The 15976-nt window shown below is 37.7% G+C and overlaps 1 protein-coding gene across 2 annotated transcripts in view; it reads right to left on the reverse strand.

The window, feature by feature from the left end:
- Window positions 1-3189: 3189 nt before the first annotated feature.
- Window positions 3190-15976, reverse strand: part of SLC25A13 (solute carrier family 25 member 13) — a 241485-nt gene continuing 228698 nt past the window's right edge. For both annotated transcript variants that reach the window (XM_049784608.1, XM_049784602.1), the window contains exons 16-18: window positions 4866-5024; window positions 4680-4770; window positions 3190-3525 (exon numbers count right to left, since the gene is read on the reverse strand). In XM_049784608.1, the coding sequence (XP_049640565.1) occupies window positions 3351-3525; window positions 4680-4770; window positions 4866-5024 (425 nt within the window). In that variant the 3' untranslated portion in view covers window positions 3190-3350. The remainder of the gene's footprint in view (window positions 3526-4679; window positions 4771-4865; window positions 5025-15976) is intronic.

A 15976-nucleotide genomic window follows, 5' to 3' on the forward strand; every position in this document is an offset into this window, starting at 1 on the left:
CACTCACTAAAGTTATGTGCTGTTAAACATTTCCAGAAGACTGTCAAATTGTAAGCATCCTGAGGTTTACATAGGCCACACCATTAAATAATACATAAGCACAAAATTTTAAACATTGTTTTCCAGCAATGGTAAATATTTTAGCTAAGTAAAAACTGAAGCCTGAAATGCAATAAGCATTTAAATGAATCCTTTCTGTGCCAGAATTCTTATTTTCCCCTGTGCAACCCTGGCTCTGGGATTAAGGCAACCCCAGGGAGTTCAGCAAATGGTTGTGGGTTATGAGGTGTAGCATGAGCTTGGCGACAGCATGCCACCCAGCCTCAAGAAACCCAGTCACAACTGGAACCCAAGAATCAGTGTGTTCACTTTGTGGTCAGGTTCACATTTTTTCCCCCTTATTGGACAAAAAATACCTGCTAAGAAAGTCAGGCCTTTCCTCTAGCCCCAGGCAATCATGAGGTGGGCTAAGGGCAAAACTGAAAGACTGGAGCTGGCAGAGCCAAGGGAGGCTGGACCCCTTGGGTGGGCAGGCATGCCTGCGAAAGTTATACGACTTTTAGTTCCTCAGTATCAAGAAGGGATGGCTAACTGCAGAGCGGCAGCCACAGCACTGGCAAACTATTGTGCCATCACTTCAGGAAAAAGGAAAACCAGAACAAATTTGAGGTGGTTTTCACCACAGACTAACTGCAGTCCTATTCAAAGATGTCACAGTCACACCACCCACCAAGCAGAACTCAGATGGAAATTAGGCCTCCTTCAGACTGTCTCAGTTGGCTACTACCTAACAGAACTAAGTAACCAAAAGCTTTCAAGGTGAAACTATATTGTGATTTCCTGATTATCTTTAGCTTTCATTTGCTATAAGATATTTACTCTCAGTTTCAAGTAAATCTTTTTTTTTTTTTTTTTTTTTTTTTTTTGGTTTTTGGGCCACACCCGGCAGTGTTCAGGGATTACTTCTGGCTATCTGATCAGAAATAGCTCATGGCAGGCACGGGGGACCATATAGGACGCTGGGATTCAAACCAACCACCTTAGGTCCTGGGTCGGCTGCTTGCAAGGCAAACGCTGCTGTGCTATCTCTCCAACCACAGTAGTAAATCTACGTAAAGGCAAGACACTCTCACCAAATACAAGAGATTCTGGGTCCAGAGTGATAGCACAGCAAATAGGCTTTGCATGTGGCTGACCTGGGTTCAACCGCTGAAACCCCCAGCCTGCCAGAAGTAGTTTCTGAGTGTAAAACCAGGCATAAATCCTGTGTGGCCTCAAAACCAAAATAATAATGATAATAATAATAATAATATAATAATAATAATAATAATAAATAATAATAGTAATAATAAAAAGAGACATTAAAGGAAGCAGGGAGGACAATATAGAATTACTGACATTGGATCTGTATTTAAGACATGAATATATGATCTTTAAAAAAATGTCAAGTGGGCTGGAGAGATAGCACAGTGGTAGGGCATTTGCCTTGCAAGCAGCAGATCCAGAATGGACGGTGGTTTGAATCCCGGCATCCCATATGGTCCCTGTGACAGTCAGGAGTGATTTCTGAGAGTAGAGCCAGAAGTAACCCTGAGTGCTGCTGGGTGTAACCCCAAAACCAACCATCCCCCTCAAAACAAAAAGTCAAGAAAAGTGAAGGATGCAGAAATGCACACATAGGAATTTTTTCTACCCTCAAATGACCAAAATGTGAATTCAACACTACTCAAATTTCTAGGACATAATACCGAAAGAAAAATATAAATATACATATCCTGTTGAACAGAGTTTGGGAGTGAGGAAGAGGGTCTCAGGTTTTAACAAGGCCAAATCATGGAGGAAGGCATGTATGCATTTGTTCTAATGCTAGTGAAAATCACAACATTTTCACCCACTTTAAAAAAGTTCAGACTTGGGGCCGGGAAGGTGGCACTAGAGGTAAGTGTCTGCCTTGCAAGCGCTAGAGCAGGACGATCCTCCAGTGTCCCATATGGTCCCCCCAAGTCAGGGGCAATTTCTGAGCACATAGCCAGGAGTAACCCTGAGCGTCAAATGGGTGTGGCCCAAAAAGCAAAAAAAAAAAAAAGTTCAGACTTGTAGAATGTGTTTCCTCATTTTTATTTTTAGGAGTAAGTCTGAATAGTTTGCTATGTCACTTGTTTTTCCAGGATTAAATGTAGATTCTCTTACTCATGCTATACACTGGTGTATATTGAAAACAAGGGTACATGTTACTTTGATGAGAAACCAGAAGGACATTATCTATGTCAGTGTGAACAAAATCTCTCTCAATGTGAATTACAGAGCCCACTGCCAAGACTATTGTCATTTATCACATGACATACATAAAAACAAATGACCAAATAGCGTTAAACATTGTTTATTTACTCCTTTCCAAACACATAGCCTTCTTCTGACCATTAAGCACAATACCACAAATTAAATAAAAATGAAAAATGTTAATATTAGAGAATATTTCTTTTACATGATTCAAGATAATGTAGAATTTAAAAGCAAACAAGAGCCAATTATGAGGATGGTAAGGCTCAGAGAATTAGGATTAGCAGTCAAGAGGGCATGTACTTCTCTATTGTACACTGAAAACAGAATCAGCCTGTGTACATCATGTCAGCAGTTATTCAAAATAGTCCACCCTGGAGAGGTGTGATATCTTATCATTTCTTTGTCCAAAATATAAAATGCTATGAGTACTTCCCTAAAGTACAAGAATTTCTTGTACGTGGTATCAGTAACAATATGATTCTTAGTTATCTTCAATGTGATTTTCATTACAAAAAATGTTTCACATAGAAGTTGCATAACATAATTCAGAGGCAAAATAAAGTACATCCTTTAAACACAAAGCCAGATTGGCTATTTATAATAATCTATCATTCTTTCAGTATTTTTTGTTATAAATATGCACCCAGCTTCCCACTGAGTCAAACATACATGAAACAATTTGCCCTGAACATTAAGATTGCTTTTCAGTAACTTCTTTGGGACTAAAATCCTATTCAAAAAAGAATAACTCTAATTTCCATTCAGCCAAACTAATTTCTAAATTATTTTAGCATTGATCAAAACCCAATAAATGTCTGATACATAGGTTTGTGAGCAGAGGCACCCCAAAGTAGAAATAAGTCAAAATAATTTTACAATGATCTTGCTAAAAGAGCACACAGTAGATAAATGATTTCACTTTATAAAAAGCCCTTAGTAGAATTTTAAACTAGAAATGCAAGTTAAGTGAAAAAAAAAAAAATCACTCCAATCCAAGGTGCTATGTTCTTTCCTGCAGTAACCACAAAGCAGCAGCAATATCCCAGGCTCAGTCCTCCTAGAGTCTTTCACTTTTCAGTAACTTTTGAGGTAGATGACTTGAAGAGAGGTAGGTAAAGTCCAAATTTATTTTCAATTCCTGCAAATGTTGTGACTGCCAGTTTATAGCCTCCAACATGATCAGGATTGGGAGTAGGCATTGTGAGCCCAGATTTAGAGCCTGATCCTGATCCTGTGTGTTTCCTGAAAGAAGAGAAAATGGAACGTGAATTTTGTTTTATTTGTTCTATTTTGTTTATTTTTTTATTTTATTTTTTTTGGGTCACATCCGGCGGTGCTCAGGGGTTACTCCTGGCTGTCTGCTCACAAATAGCTCCTGGCAGGCACGGGGGACCATTTGGGACACCGGGATTTGAACCAACCACCTTAGGTCCTGGATCGGCTGCTTGCAAGGCAAACGCCACTGTGCTATCTCTCCAGGCCCCTATTTTGTTTATTTTAATGGGGCTACAAATACTATTTGGAAACTGATGACTCTGCATCATAAAGAAACTGTGAAATTCTAATTAGTTATATGTTCCTTTTTGAAATGAGTTAGTGTGATTCCATTCTGGTATCTTTTCTCCTCTTCCCTTTATTGTTGTAAGAAGAGGAATGTAGGTGGCATATTTGGTTGTGATAGTCTTGCATTCTGGTTGTGGTGCTCAGGAGGAATACTTGGTTGTAGTGCTTCATGATTTTAGTTGTGGTATTTGTCCACATCATAGTGTAAGTGTAAGTGTGTGTGTGTGTGTGTGTGTGTGTGTGTGTGTGTGTGTGTGTGTGTGTGTGTGTGTGTGTAATGTGTGTGTGTAGATTTTTGGTGCTCAGAATTTACTCCTTGTTCTGTGGTCAAGGATTACTCCTGGCAATGCTCAGGGGCTATCTATGGTATCAGGGATTATATACAGGGCTAAAAACATTAGACCTTACTACATTTTGTACTACATCATAGTACAAAATGGCATATTTTGCAGTGGTACAGGGATATGCCAAGTGGTGCCCAGGATCAAGTCTACAAAACAGGTGCTCTGAGCTATCCGTGAGCTATCAATGGGCCCTTCTTTCCATATTTTCTATTGCATCATAAAGACTAGAGTGCCAGATATTTCTCAATAAGGTCTGACCATTAAAAGATGCAGACTTAGGGAGCCGGAGAGATAGCATAGAGGTAAGGTGTTTGCCTTTCATGCAGAAGGTCGGTGGTTCGAATCCTGGCATCCCTTATGGTCCTGTGCCTGGCAGGGGCGATTTCTGAGCATAGAGCCAGGAGTAACCCCGAGTGCTGCCAGGTGTGACTCCCCCACCAAAAAAGAAAAACAAAAAAAAAAAGATGCAGACTTAGCAAGTATACTCACACTCCTCCAAAATCGATGTAGAACCATCGCTGTAGCAATTCATAGGTCAGCAAAGTCACACCAAATTGGGGAGAGGATCTAAACACACGGGCTTTGAAAAAAAGGGGGAGATAACAAAGACAATTAGATATAACATATTCACAATTTTTTTTCCAAAGGTTTAGTTAAAAACAACTTTTTCCATACCAGCAGCTCCTTTCCACAAAGCCTTTGGGCCTTCTTCCCGCAGAATCTTCCTAAAGCAGTCTATCACACCATTGTAAGTAGTCTGGCCAGCCCTGGCAGCCACCTGTAATCGAGTCTTGATAACATCAGCAGGGGTCACTAAGGATGCCGCAGGCATACCTGCAGGAGTGACAGTGCATCACAGTCTGGTCACATATTCACTATATAAAAATAACTGTGCTCTAAACAGATGGTCTTGGGAAAAAAGTTAAGAACCCAATGAAATCAAATTCCAATTTCACTGTCCTCTCTAGGAAACACAGCAGTGACTATATTGTTGGTGTAATGGAGAGTCTTATACACTTACATGTACTTCTCACCTCTCCTCATCACCTCTCCTTCTTATGTATACATTCCTTAAAATGTTAAGGAATTATTTTCAATAACACTATTTCAAGAAATCAAAAATATATGGGGAAAGACTGGTTCCTTTTTTCCTTTCACATTGAAATTAGAAACTTGAAAAGTTAATAGGTCCGATTTTTCAGAGGTGAAGCTTGTTATGTGTTTCCTCTTCATGCTTTTCTGTGGCTGCTGGCAGTCACAGGAGGTGCTTCTAGCACACATACAGCCACCCCCTCGCCCCAAAACCTCTCTGGTTACACCAGAAAAAGGGTACTGATAGCTAAACAAATAATGTGTGTGTGTGTGTGTGTGTGTGTGTGTGTGTGTGTGTGCGCGCGCGCGTGTTGGAGTAGGGTGAGCAATTCTCAGGATTTCTTTTTCTTCATCCTGACATCTCTAGAAAAGAAATATTTGAGAGAAAATTTAAATTTTATATGGTTGATAACCAATGAAAAATGAACAACAACAACCAAAAAAAAAAAAACTATCCAAAATTAACAGTGGGAAATTTTTCTACAGTCACTTTACCCAAAATTGGGCAGCCCATGTTTATATTTTTGAAAAGAAACACTGTACTAAGAAGACACTGTCTCTTATGGTTTTATTACTTTTCCATTATGAACATATTCCAAACCAAATTGGTCAAATGCAGATGCATAAATCTCCTTTGCTTTTTTTAAGGCTTAATAATTCTGTAAGAATTTCTTTCCAAACCAACGTGGTCTGGCTCACAACGACATCTTATCCTTCTAACAGACAGCTTTAAAGTTACAGCATACATGTGTGTCTGAGGAAATCTGCATACTACTTGGTTGCATTTATACTACTAAGCTGCATCTCTTCCTCTTTCCTCATGACTCAGCTCCTTGAACATAACTCTTAAATAGCACTTTTTTGCCTATAAAATGCATCACATTATTTTACACGCTGAAAAGCTCATTTTATACCCAGTGCTTCACTGGATAAGTCATACTGAATTTCCTATTAACTTGGAGGAATTATTTAACTTGGAGCCAGGAATTTATCCTCCAACATAATTGAAGGAAACATGAAAAATGCTTAGAAACCCACTGCAGTCACACTACCAATCTTGTCTTACTTCCTGATTTAGAAAAAGTTTAGCAAGGCTGTTTTAGAAATGCAACAACCTTTACTATGGTATATGGACATGTCAGAGTGTGACCCTAAAGGCAGAAAAGAAAGAAAATGAATAAGTAGTAATTTTCCTTTTGTTAGGAAGTTTTCATAGAGTGGAAAGCAGGGAACAAAAACTGATGTGTTGAATAAAACTACTAAAAGAAACATGCAAGATGTTTAGTACATTTTCTAGAAAGCTTATTGGTATCGTGTGGAGTGCTTAAGGATCAATTTGCATGTGATTCTCATCTTCATACATTTTTCTAGGGAGGAATCTCCCAGTTTTCCTAGGAAAAAGCTACTGGGGCTTGTGAGAAACTATAGATACATACATCCTTTGGCCAGGGGCTCTCCAGTGTGGAGATTTTCTATTTTAACCTGTGGAACAGCATCCAAATGCTCTGAACAAATTGGGAAAAAAAGCAAATGCCAGAGAGCTTAGGATCTCTGGTATTTTTAGAGCCAGGGTTGGCAAATATTCTGAGTGATTTTGCCTGGTTTCTCCTGGTTTCTGAAATCTAAGGCAACATTACCCAAATAGCCTAATTTTCTAAAAAATATAAGGAAACTAGAGGTAAAAAAAAATAGACCAACTTTCTGATACATATACTTTTGTGATGAGGCAAATGTAGACTCATATGGGACCACCTTTGAGGCTGAGACAATTTGGGGTGTTCTCCTATAACCAAAATATAAGTTATATTTTTCAAGGGAACCCAGAAATAGGGGGATTAATGTTTATTTGCAAATTAAAAAAAAAAGCAGAGGATAGAGTGATAGCATAGTGGTAGGGAGTTTGCCTTGCATGTGGATGACCCAGGACAGGCCTGGGTTTGATCCCTTGTAATCCCATATGGTCCCCTGGACCTGCCAGGAACAATTTCTGAGTGCAGAGCCAGGAGTAATACCTGAGTACCACTGGGTGTGCTCCTCAAAACAAAGAAATAAACAAGCAAAAACAAAGCAAATAAAGTACAAGTTCGAGGCAAATTCTTAATTTTCATAAACATAAAGTATTTGCAAAGAATGCATTTCTCAGTTTAAGGAATACAAAAAATCTTTATTTTAGATCAGATTTTCCAAATCTACTTCTAATTTTTATATATCTATTTAATATATAAACTTCTAAGTGAAAACATTCTGCTTTGGAAAGAGAAACTATCACATTCTCATCATTCTTTTATGGTGATGTTTTATGAGACAATATTATGTTGAAAATCCAGAGACGTTGGTAAGTGCTGGATATGTTTCTATTTTAAAAACCTAATTTTGGAGACTGTGTGTCACCTGTGTGTGTTTCTCTACTGTCCTGTGTCCTGAACCTCTCCTGAGTGGGCTGAGAAGGGCCCAACAAAATCACTCTCCTAGAGGCTCTAGAAGAGCATGGCCACTCTTATTTGCTTCATGGCCGTGTGCTCTTTCTAACGAATGAACCCCACCATAACACGCAGAAAAAAATCACACTATAAGTGTGACAATGGGGAAACCTTGCAGGCAAACACCATGCACAGAGAATGAATATGATAGCTCTGATGACACAAAAGAATACCAACCATCTGATTAACCTCTCAGATAAGGAGTTTAGAATAGAAATATGGAGGATCCTCATGAAAATAAAAAAAAAATAGCTCTAGCTGAACAGAACACAAACACAGAAATCAGAAAATTCCAAACTGAAATAATAGATCTGAAAAACATGGTAGCTCAACTGAAAAACTCAATGGACAGCCTCTCCAGCAGGGTAACAAGAGCCGAGGACAGAATCAGTGAACTAGAAGATCAAATGCAGAATAACTCCATACAGCAGAAGAGACTGGAAAAGAAGCTAAGGCAAATAATCATACAATGGAAAAAGTACTCAAAGAATGTGAACAGATTAAAATAGATGTCTTTGATAAACTCAATAGAAACAACATAAGAATCATTGGAGCCCCAGAGGCCCAGGAAGGGGATCCACAGGAAGAATCAACAGTCAAAGACATCATCACGGAGAAACTCCCAGAGCTAATGACTGCATGCAATCAAATTCTGCATGCCCGAAGAGTAACAGCTAAAAGAGAAACACCCCAAGACATATTCTAGTCAAAATGATGAATCCTACAGATAGAGATAGAATACTGAAAGCAGCAAGATCAAAAAGAGAAATTACATTCAAAGGAGCATCCATAAGATTTACAGCAGACATGTCACAAGAAACTCTCAAGTCCAGAAGACAGTGTTGGGATATTGTGACAAGACTGAATGAAATGGAGGCTTCACCTAGAATATGGCACCCAGCTCGACTCAAGTTCAGGTTTGAAGGAAGGATACATACCTTCACGGATAAGCAACAACTCAAAAACTTCACAGATGCAAAGCCAGCCTTAAAGGAAAAACTGAGAAGTCTACTTTAAGGGTTGTGTTAAATTTAACTTGAGAATAGTACACAAGATTTTAAACACAGTGGTTAATTTACTCAAGAAAACAAACTATTGCTAAGGACTTAAAAGTCTATTACTTTCTGCACACAAATGGCTTGGTCCTATGCTTTAAAACAGATTTTTTAAAGACATTTACTTAGTAAAAATTCTTGCTATGTTTTTGAAATCAACTTCAATAAACCTACATTCTTTCAAAAAAAAAAAAGACAGGACAGACCAACAAACACACCAAACTTATACACAAAGATGACATTAAATCCTATGACAATCATCTCCCTCAATGTCAATGGACTAAATGCACCAATTAAGAGACACAGAGTGGTAAAATGGATCAAAAAGATGAACCCAACCTTCTGCTGCCTACAAAAAACACATCTGAATAGTCAGAACAAACATAGACTCAAAATCAAAGGCTGGAGGAAAATCATTCAAGCAAACAATATACATAAAAAAGCTGAGGTGGCCATATTAATATCTCATTAACACCAACTTTAGACTCGGAAAGGTTGTAAGGAACAAAAAATGGACACTTTGTAGTAATCAAGGGATATGTGCAACAGGAAGAAAATTACACTACTAAACACTTATGCACCTCAATGAGAGACCAGCAAATTATCAAGTACAATTACTGACAAATTGAAAGAAATATCAATAATAACACAATAATTGTGGGAGACCTCAACATGGCCCTGTCAACACTTTATAGGTCAACCAAACTGACACCCAACAAAAACATACTAGCCCTGAAAAGAGAAATGGAAGAAAGAGGACTAGTAGATAATATAGGACACTCCATCCCCAGCAACCTGGTTATACATTCTTCTCAATGTACATGGGTCATTCTCCAGGATAGACCACATGCGTGGCACATAAAAACATACCTCCATAAAATCAAGAGGATAGAAATTTTGCAGGCTACCTTCACTGACCACAAGGCTCTGAAATTAAGATGTGAACTACAAAGGGACACAGAAGGAAATATTTCAACAACTGGAAATTAAAGTCTGCTTACTGAACAACTAGTGGGCTCCGAGATAAAATCAAAGAGGAAATGAAAGGGCCCAGAGAGATAGCACAGCGGCGTTTGCCTTGCAAGCAGCCAATCCAGGACCTAAGGTAGTTGGTTCGAATCCCGGTGTCCCATATGGTTCCCCGTGCCTAGCCAGGAGCTATTTCTGAGCAGACAGCCAGGAGTAACCCTAAGCACCTAGGGGTTTTACCCAAAAACCAAAAAAAAAAAAAAAAAAAAAAAAAGAGGGAAATAAAAATATAAATGCCGTTTAATCATTTAAAATTGCTATACTTATTTATAGTAATATTTACAGGTATGTATTTTTTAAACCTTTCCTGTTTTAGTCTTTATATGTTACTTTTTTCTTAGACTTCAGATGATATAATATTTTTTCACAACTTGTCTGGAAATGTGTTTTTTACGATGGGGGACTGATACCATTCACAATGATTACAGACTTATGCTGTTATTCAGGCCACATTTTATTTTCTCAGGTTTCTAGTTATTTTCTTTTTGATTGTCTACTTTCCGTGGCTAAAATACATAAATATTATATGTACTTAATACAGTTATACTACTGCAATGTACACAATTAATTAGCATTTCCATCCATTTTCAATGCAAAGGGAGGCTTTAATAAACTTACAAGTTTGACCTTCCTTAACTGCATCTGTCTTGAGAAATAACCTTGTTATACTAAAATACAAATATTGAAGTTTGTAATTATTTAGACCTACTCTCAGCTCTGTTTTATATAGTCTACATTTTCTTTCTCCTTAAATTTTTTCTTGTATCGCTTCAGAGGAAGTCTGTTGGGGCAACATTTGAGAACATGCACAGGACAGAGTAATTTTAGTTTTGTATTTCTTCCAAAATGCTAACAGGAAGAATACATAACTGAGATTCAAGATATCCTCTTTTCAAGCACTTTACAAGTATCCAGAGAGATAGTACATGCTTGTCTTTATGTGAGATGCTGGTTCAAACTCTGGTACCTCTTATGGTCTCTATAGCCCACTAGTGAGCCCTAAGAGTAGCTGGGTGTGGTCCGAAAACAACAAAAAAGTATTCAATATAATGGATGATAAGAAGATCAATCTTCAGTTATTGATTTGTATTTTTCTCTGTTTTTATATTTTTCTCTAGGAAATTCATTTTAGCTAGATAGAAGACTTCACCAATTAACCCTAATAGATGTTGAATTCCTTTTTTTTTTTTTTTTTTAGTTTTTGGGGCCACACCCATTTGATGCTTAGGGGTTACTCCTGGCTAAGTGTTCAGACATCGCGCCTGGCTTGGGGGGACCATATGGGACGTCGGGGGATTGAACCACTGTCCTTCCTTGGCTAGCGCTTGCAAGGCAGACACCTCGCCAGCCCCGAATTTCCTATTTTTTATGCTATTTTTCCATATTTGAGTTTTCCCCTTCCACAAAGCTTTGTTTTATTTTGTTTTAGGGTTATGCTTGACAATGCTCAGGGCTTACTCCTAGCTCTGCAACCCCTGTGGGCTCAGGGGACTATAGGGGATGGACATGAGATGCTGGACATACAAACTGGGTTGGCTATTGTCACCTAGTTCTCTACTATACGAGAGGGCCATATCTTATATCTTATTTATGAATGAAAGTCTGTTATTTTAGATTTTTGTCTATTGCACATTATTGACTGAGTGTAAGGGGATCAAAGTTGGCCAGCATGAGGACCTGTCTCATTTCTGAAATGTGGAGATCTATACTATAGAAAAGTAATTTTTTAAACCCTACCTCACCCCACTTTTGAAAGAAAATACTTTACCTTCTGCATTTGTGAAAAAGGTTTGAATGTACTTTAAGACTTGTCCTGATGTCCTTTGGTTCCTTACACATAACCTCTCCTGGCAAGGACAGTCCTTTAGGCTCTGTGCTTTTATATTGAATTCAAACACTGCCCAATGCTCCATATAAAGGAGAAAAGAGAGCCAAGTGAATCTCCTTTCATCAGTATGTGCAGTTCTTCAACCCTTGTTAATGACTGTTCCTAAAATCTACACTCTCCTGCCCCTTTGCCCTCAGCCAACAACAGACATTCTATTGTTCATACAGAGGTTAAAATTTTCTGGTTCAGTTCTTACAGTAAGAGGCATTTTTCCTGCTGGCATTTTGTGCTATGGAATCTTACACTCCAATTTTAGAGTCAATACGGTTGTCAAGATAGCACCAACCTTATCTTTTAAGGGCGAGTACTAACATTTCCTAGTAGTCATTTGTATGTTTGTTTTTAACGTTCAGAGGTGTTTTGGGGGAAAGAAGTGGTGGATGCATATGTTCAGTCTTTGGATTACAAAGTCTCTATTATTATTGTATTAATGGATCAAAAATTATTTTTACTTTTTGAGGGGGGCGGCATCACCTAGCAGTGCTTAGGTTTTAATCCTGGCTCTGTGTTCAGGGATAAATTCTGAAAGTGCTTGGGCAACAATATATGATATCAGGGATATAAGTGGAATTGACTGAATGCAAAGCAAATGTCTTAACCTCTGTACTATTTCTCCAGTCCCCCAAATTACTTTTAAATTATCTTAAGTTTTATGTCCAAATAATTAACAAATTTATGCCAATAGCCCCTTTCCCCTAATTATAGCACATTTGTTAAAAATAAAAACGACCAGACAGTATACATCTTGGGACCAATAAAAAAGCCCTAGTTTAGGGTTTGAACTATGACTTGCACAATAAGCATGATCCCCAGTCCCAAAGGTCTGACAGAGACAACTGCAACAGAATGGGCCTTCTGGAAGCACAAAGAAAGACGCTAACCTAGGTGCCATCCTAGGTTCAGTGCAAAGACCAAGGTCACCAACCACAGAAGATGGAATAAAACGACACTGAGGTAACAGAACCTCTAGAACCACAAAGACTGACCTCACCATAAGTCCTACCTCAGGATCTGTGCAGATACTGAGACCTCTAAACACAGAGCTCTGAGTGTATCACCCTGGACAGAACAGAAGTCTTCCACACACCAAAAAACACCACCGGGAGAATAAATGATCCTGAGCAAAGTCTAGAGCTGATCCCATGACAGTATACTCCAAGGACAGAGAAACCTCATATTTCTTAGGCCATGTGAATTCCTTTTCGAATGACCCCAATATTTACTGTGCCAGGGCAGGAGGGGAAAAAACAAAAATACAAAAAGCACAAAACCTTGGTATTTTATATATAGGTATATATATGTGTGTGTATATATATATATATATATATACATATATATCTTTTACCTTCATTTATTATTGTTATTATTATTTTTATTTACCTATCTATTTTGGTCGATTTCTCTGTTTGGGTGTGATTATTGAAATCGTCGTCCCCAATTATACTTATTTTTTTCTATTCTTTTCTTTTCCCTCGTTATGTGCTATGCCATGTTTCTTATTTCAAGACCATGGCGTGTTTTTGGTTTGTTTGTTTGTTTTTGTTTTGTTTTTTGTTTATTTGTTTGTCTGTTTTGCTTTGTTTTTTGGCTGTTTTTTGTGGTGCTTATCGATATAGCTGGAGTCCTCACTGGATAATTGACACTTTTTTTGGTACTGGTGGAGTGTTTCACCTTCTTTCTCTCCTTCATCTCCCAAATTGATGATGAGAGCCTCTAGAAGGATTCCACCCATTTTGGGAGTATTAGACTCTTACCCCAGTTTATTTATCTTCTCCTTTTCAGGCAAAACCACGCAACTTGAACTAGCTAGTCTTGCCTACAGTTAGAGGGGGAGATAAGGGAGGCATCAAGACCAAACAGGTGCAAGACTACTAAGTAGTGGGTTGGATACAGAGGGGACCACATATTCTAGCCGCCCTGGGGGTGAGGGAAGAGGAAATGGGAGGTAGGACAACAACGGAGGGGTAGGGAGGACAATTTGGGGATGGGAATCCCCCCTGATTTTATGTAAATATGTACCTAAAATGTTATTGTCAACAATATGTAAGACCCTATGATCAAAATAAAAATTATATTAAAAAAAAAGCCCTATGATCAATAGCACACATATAAAACTTCCATAAATATATATTCAACAACTTTTAAGGATAGTCCTGAATAGGGCAAGAGAGAAAGTCACAGGATGGTAAGGCACTTGCTTTGCATGTGATGGTGGTAGCTGCAATCATGGTTCAAATTCAACACACACACACAAACACACACACACACACACACACACACACACACACACACACACAGAGTTCCTTGAGCATTGTCAAGTCTTACTCCTGTGTAAAGACCTAGAAATAGTCCCAGAACACCAATGGTTGTGGCCCAAAGCCAATAAAAGAAGGGATATTCCTGAATAACAGCTTAGTTTTAATTAATTCAAAGATAAAAGTTTGACTTTTTCTAGTAGTTTCTCATTCTGATAAATTAATTAGTGCATTAATTAGTTCATTCTGTAATACATAAGTATTAGATTTTATTTTTGATATTATCTATTGAAATACTGAAAAAGCCTCATGAATGCAAATATAATGATTATTAGAGACTAAAATTTGCCTAGTTAATTTCAGGCTCATTGCTTCAATCAACACTTTTATAACACACTGATATACTCTGGCTTACAAACTTAAGTTTCCATGTTGTTTAGTCTTACTCAACGCCGTGAAATACTATATTCCCAGCATTTCAAGATATTGCCAGTTTCACTTCTTTCTTTCTGTCTTTTTTTCTTGTCTTTCTTCTTTCTTCTTTTTTCTTTCTTTCTTCTTTCTCTTTTTTTCTTCTTTCTTTCTCTTCTTTTCTTTCTTTCTTCTTTCTTTCTTTCTCTTTCTTTCTTTCTTTCTTTCTTTCTTTCTTTCTTTCTTTTCTTTTCTTTCTTCTTTTTCTTCTTCTTTCTCTCTCTTCTTTCTTTTTCTTCCTTCCTTCCTTCCTTCCTTCCTTCCTTCCTTCCTTCCTTCCTTCCTTCCTTCTTTCTTTCTTTCTTTCTCTCTCTTCTTTCTTTTTCTTTTTCTTCCTTCCTTCCTTCTTTCTTTCTTTCTTTCTTTCTTTCTTTCTCTCTTTCTTTCTTTCTTTCTTTCTTTCTTTTTCTTCTTTTTTCTCTCTCTTCTTTCTTTCTTTCTTCTTCTTCCTTCCTTCCTTCTTTCTTTCTTTCTTTTTTTTCTTTTTTCTTCTTCTTCTCTTTCTCTTTTTCTTTTCCTTCTTTCTTTTTCTTTCTTCTTTCTTTCTTTCTTTCTTCTTCTTTCTTCTTCCTTTCTTTCTCTCTCTTCTTTCTTTTTATTTTCCTTCCTTCCTTCCTTCCTTTCCTTCCTTCCTTCCTTCTTCCTTCCTTCCTTCCTTCTTCTTTCTTTCTTTCTTTTTTCTTTCTCTTTCTTTTTCTTTCTTTCTTTCTTCTCTTCTCTTTCTTTCTTTCTTTTTTTCTTTCTTTCTTTTTCTTCTTTTTTCTTCTTCTTTCTTTCTTTCTTTCTTTCTTTCTTTCTTTCTCTTTCCTTTCCTTCTTTCTTTTCTTTTCTTTCTCCCCCTCTCCCCAGTAATATTCAGGGATTAATCCTGCCTCTGTACTCAGTAATCACTCAATCACTCCTGGCAGACTCTGGGGACCTAATGGGAGCTGGGAAACAAACCTGGTACATCCTTGTACAAGGTAAGCACCCTACTTGCTGTACTATCACTCTGGCCCCAAGTAAAACTTGTAGAAAATGATGGTACTTACTAAGAGGTATTACTATTAGATCATAGAAAATATGATTATATTCATTTAATCTCAGATCCAACATTTTATAAGATTCCACAAAAACATTTTGTTATGCAGCAATAAATACTAATATAGATGTATCTGCAAAATAACTAAAATCGCAGCAGCATAAGGATGTAAATACTTTCACACTTTATTTTTTAAGTTTTTAAATTTTTTTTTTTTTTTTGTTTTTTTTGGGTCACACCTGGCGGTGCTCAGGGGTTACTCCTGGCTGTCTGCTAAGAAATCGCTCCTGGCAGGCACGGGGGACCATATGGGACACCGGGATTTGAACCAACCACCTTTGGTCCTGGATCGGCTGCTTGCAAGGCAAACACCACTGTGCTATCTCTCCGGGCCCATTTTTAAATTTTTTCTTCAAAATTACAAACATGCTTGCAGTTGGGCCTCAGTTATACTTTAAAGTATAACATGGTAATACCATGAAAACAATTGTACCT

Source organism: Suncus etruscus, chromosome 1 (assembly GCF_024139225.1).
Source record: "Suncus etruscus isolate mSunEtr1 chromosome 1, mSunEtr1.pri.cur, whole genome shotgun sequence".
Lineage (NCBI taxonomy): Eukaryota > Metazoa > Chordata > Mammalia > Eulipotyphla > Soricidae > Suncus > Suncus etruscus.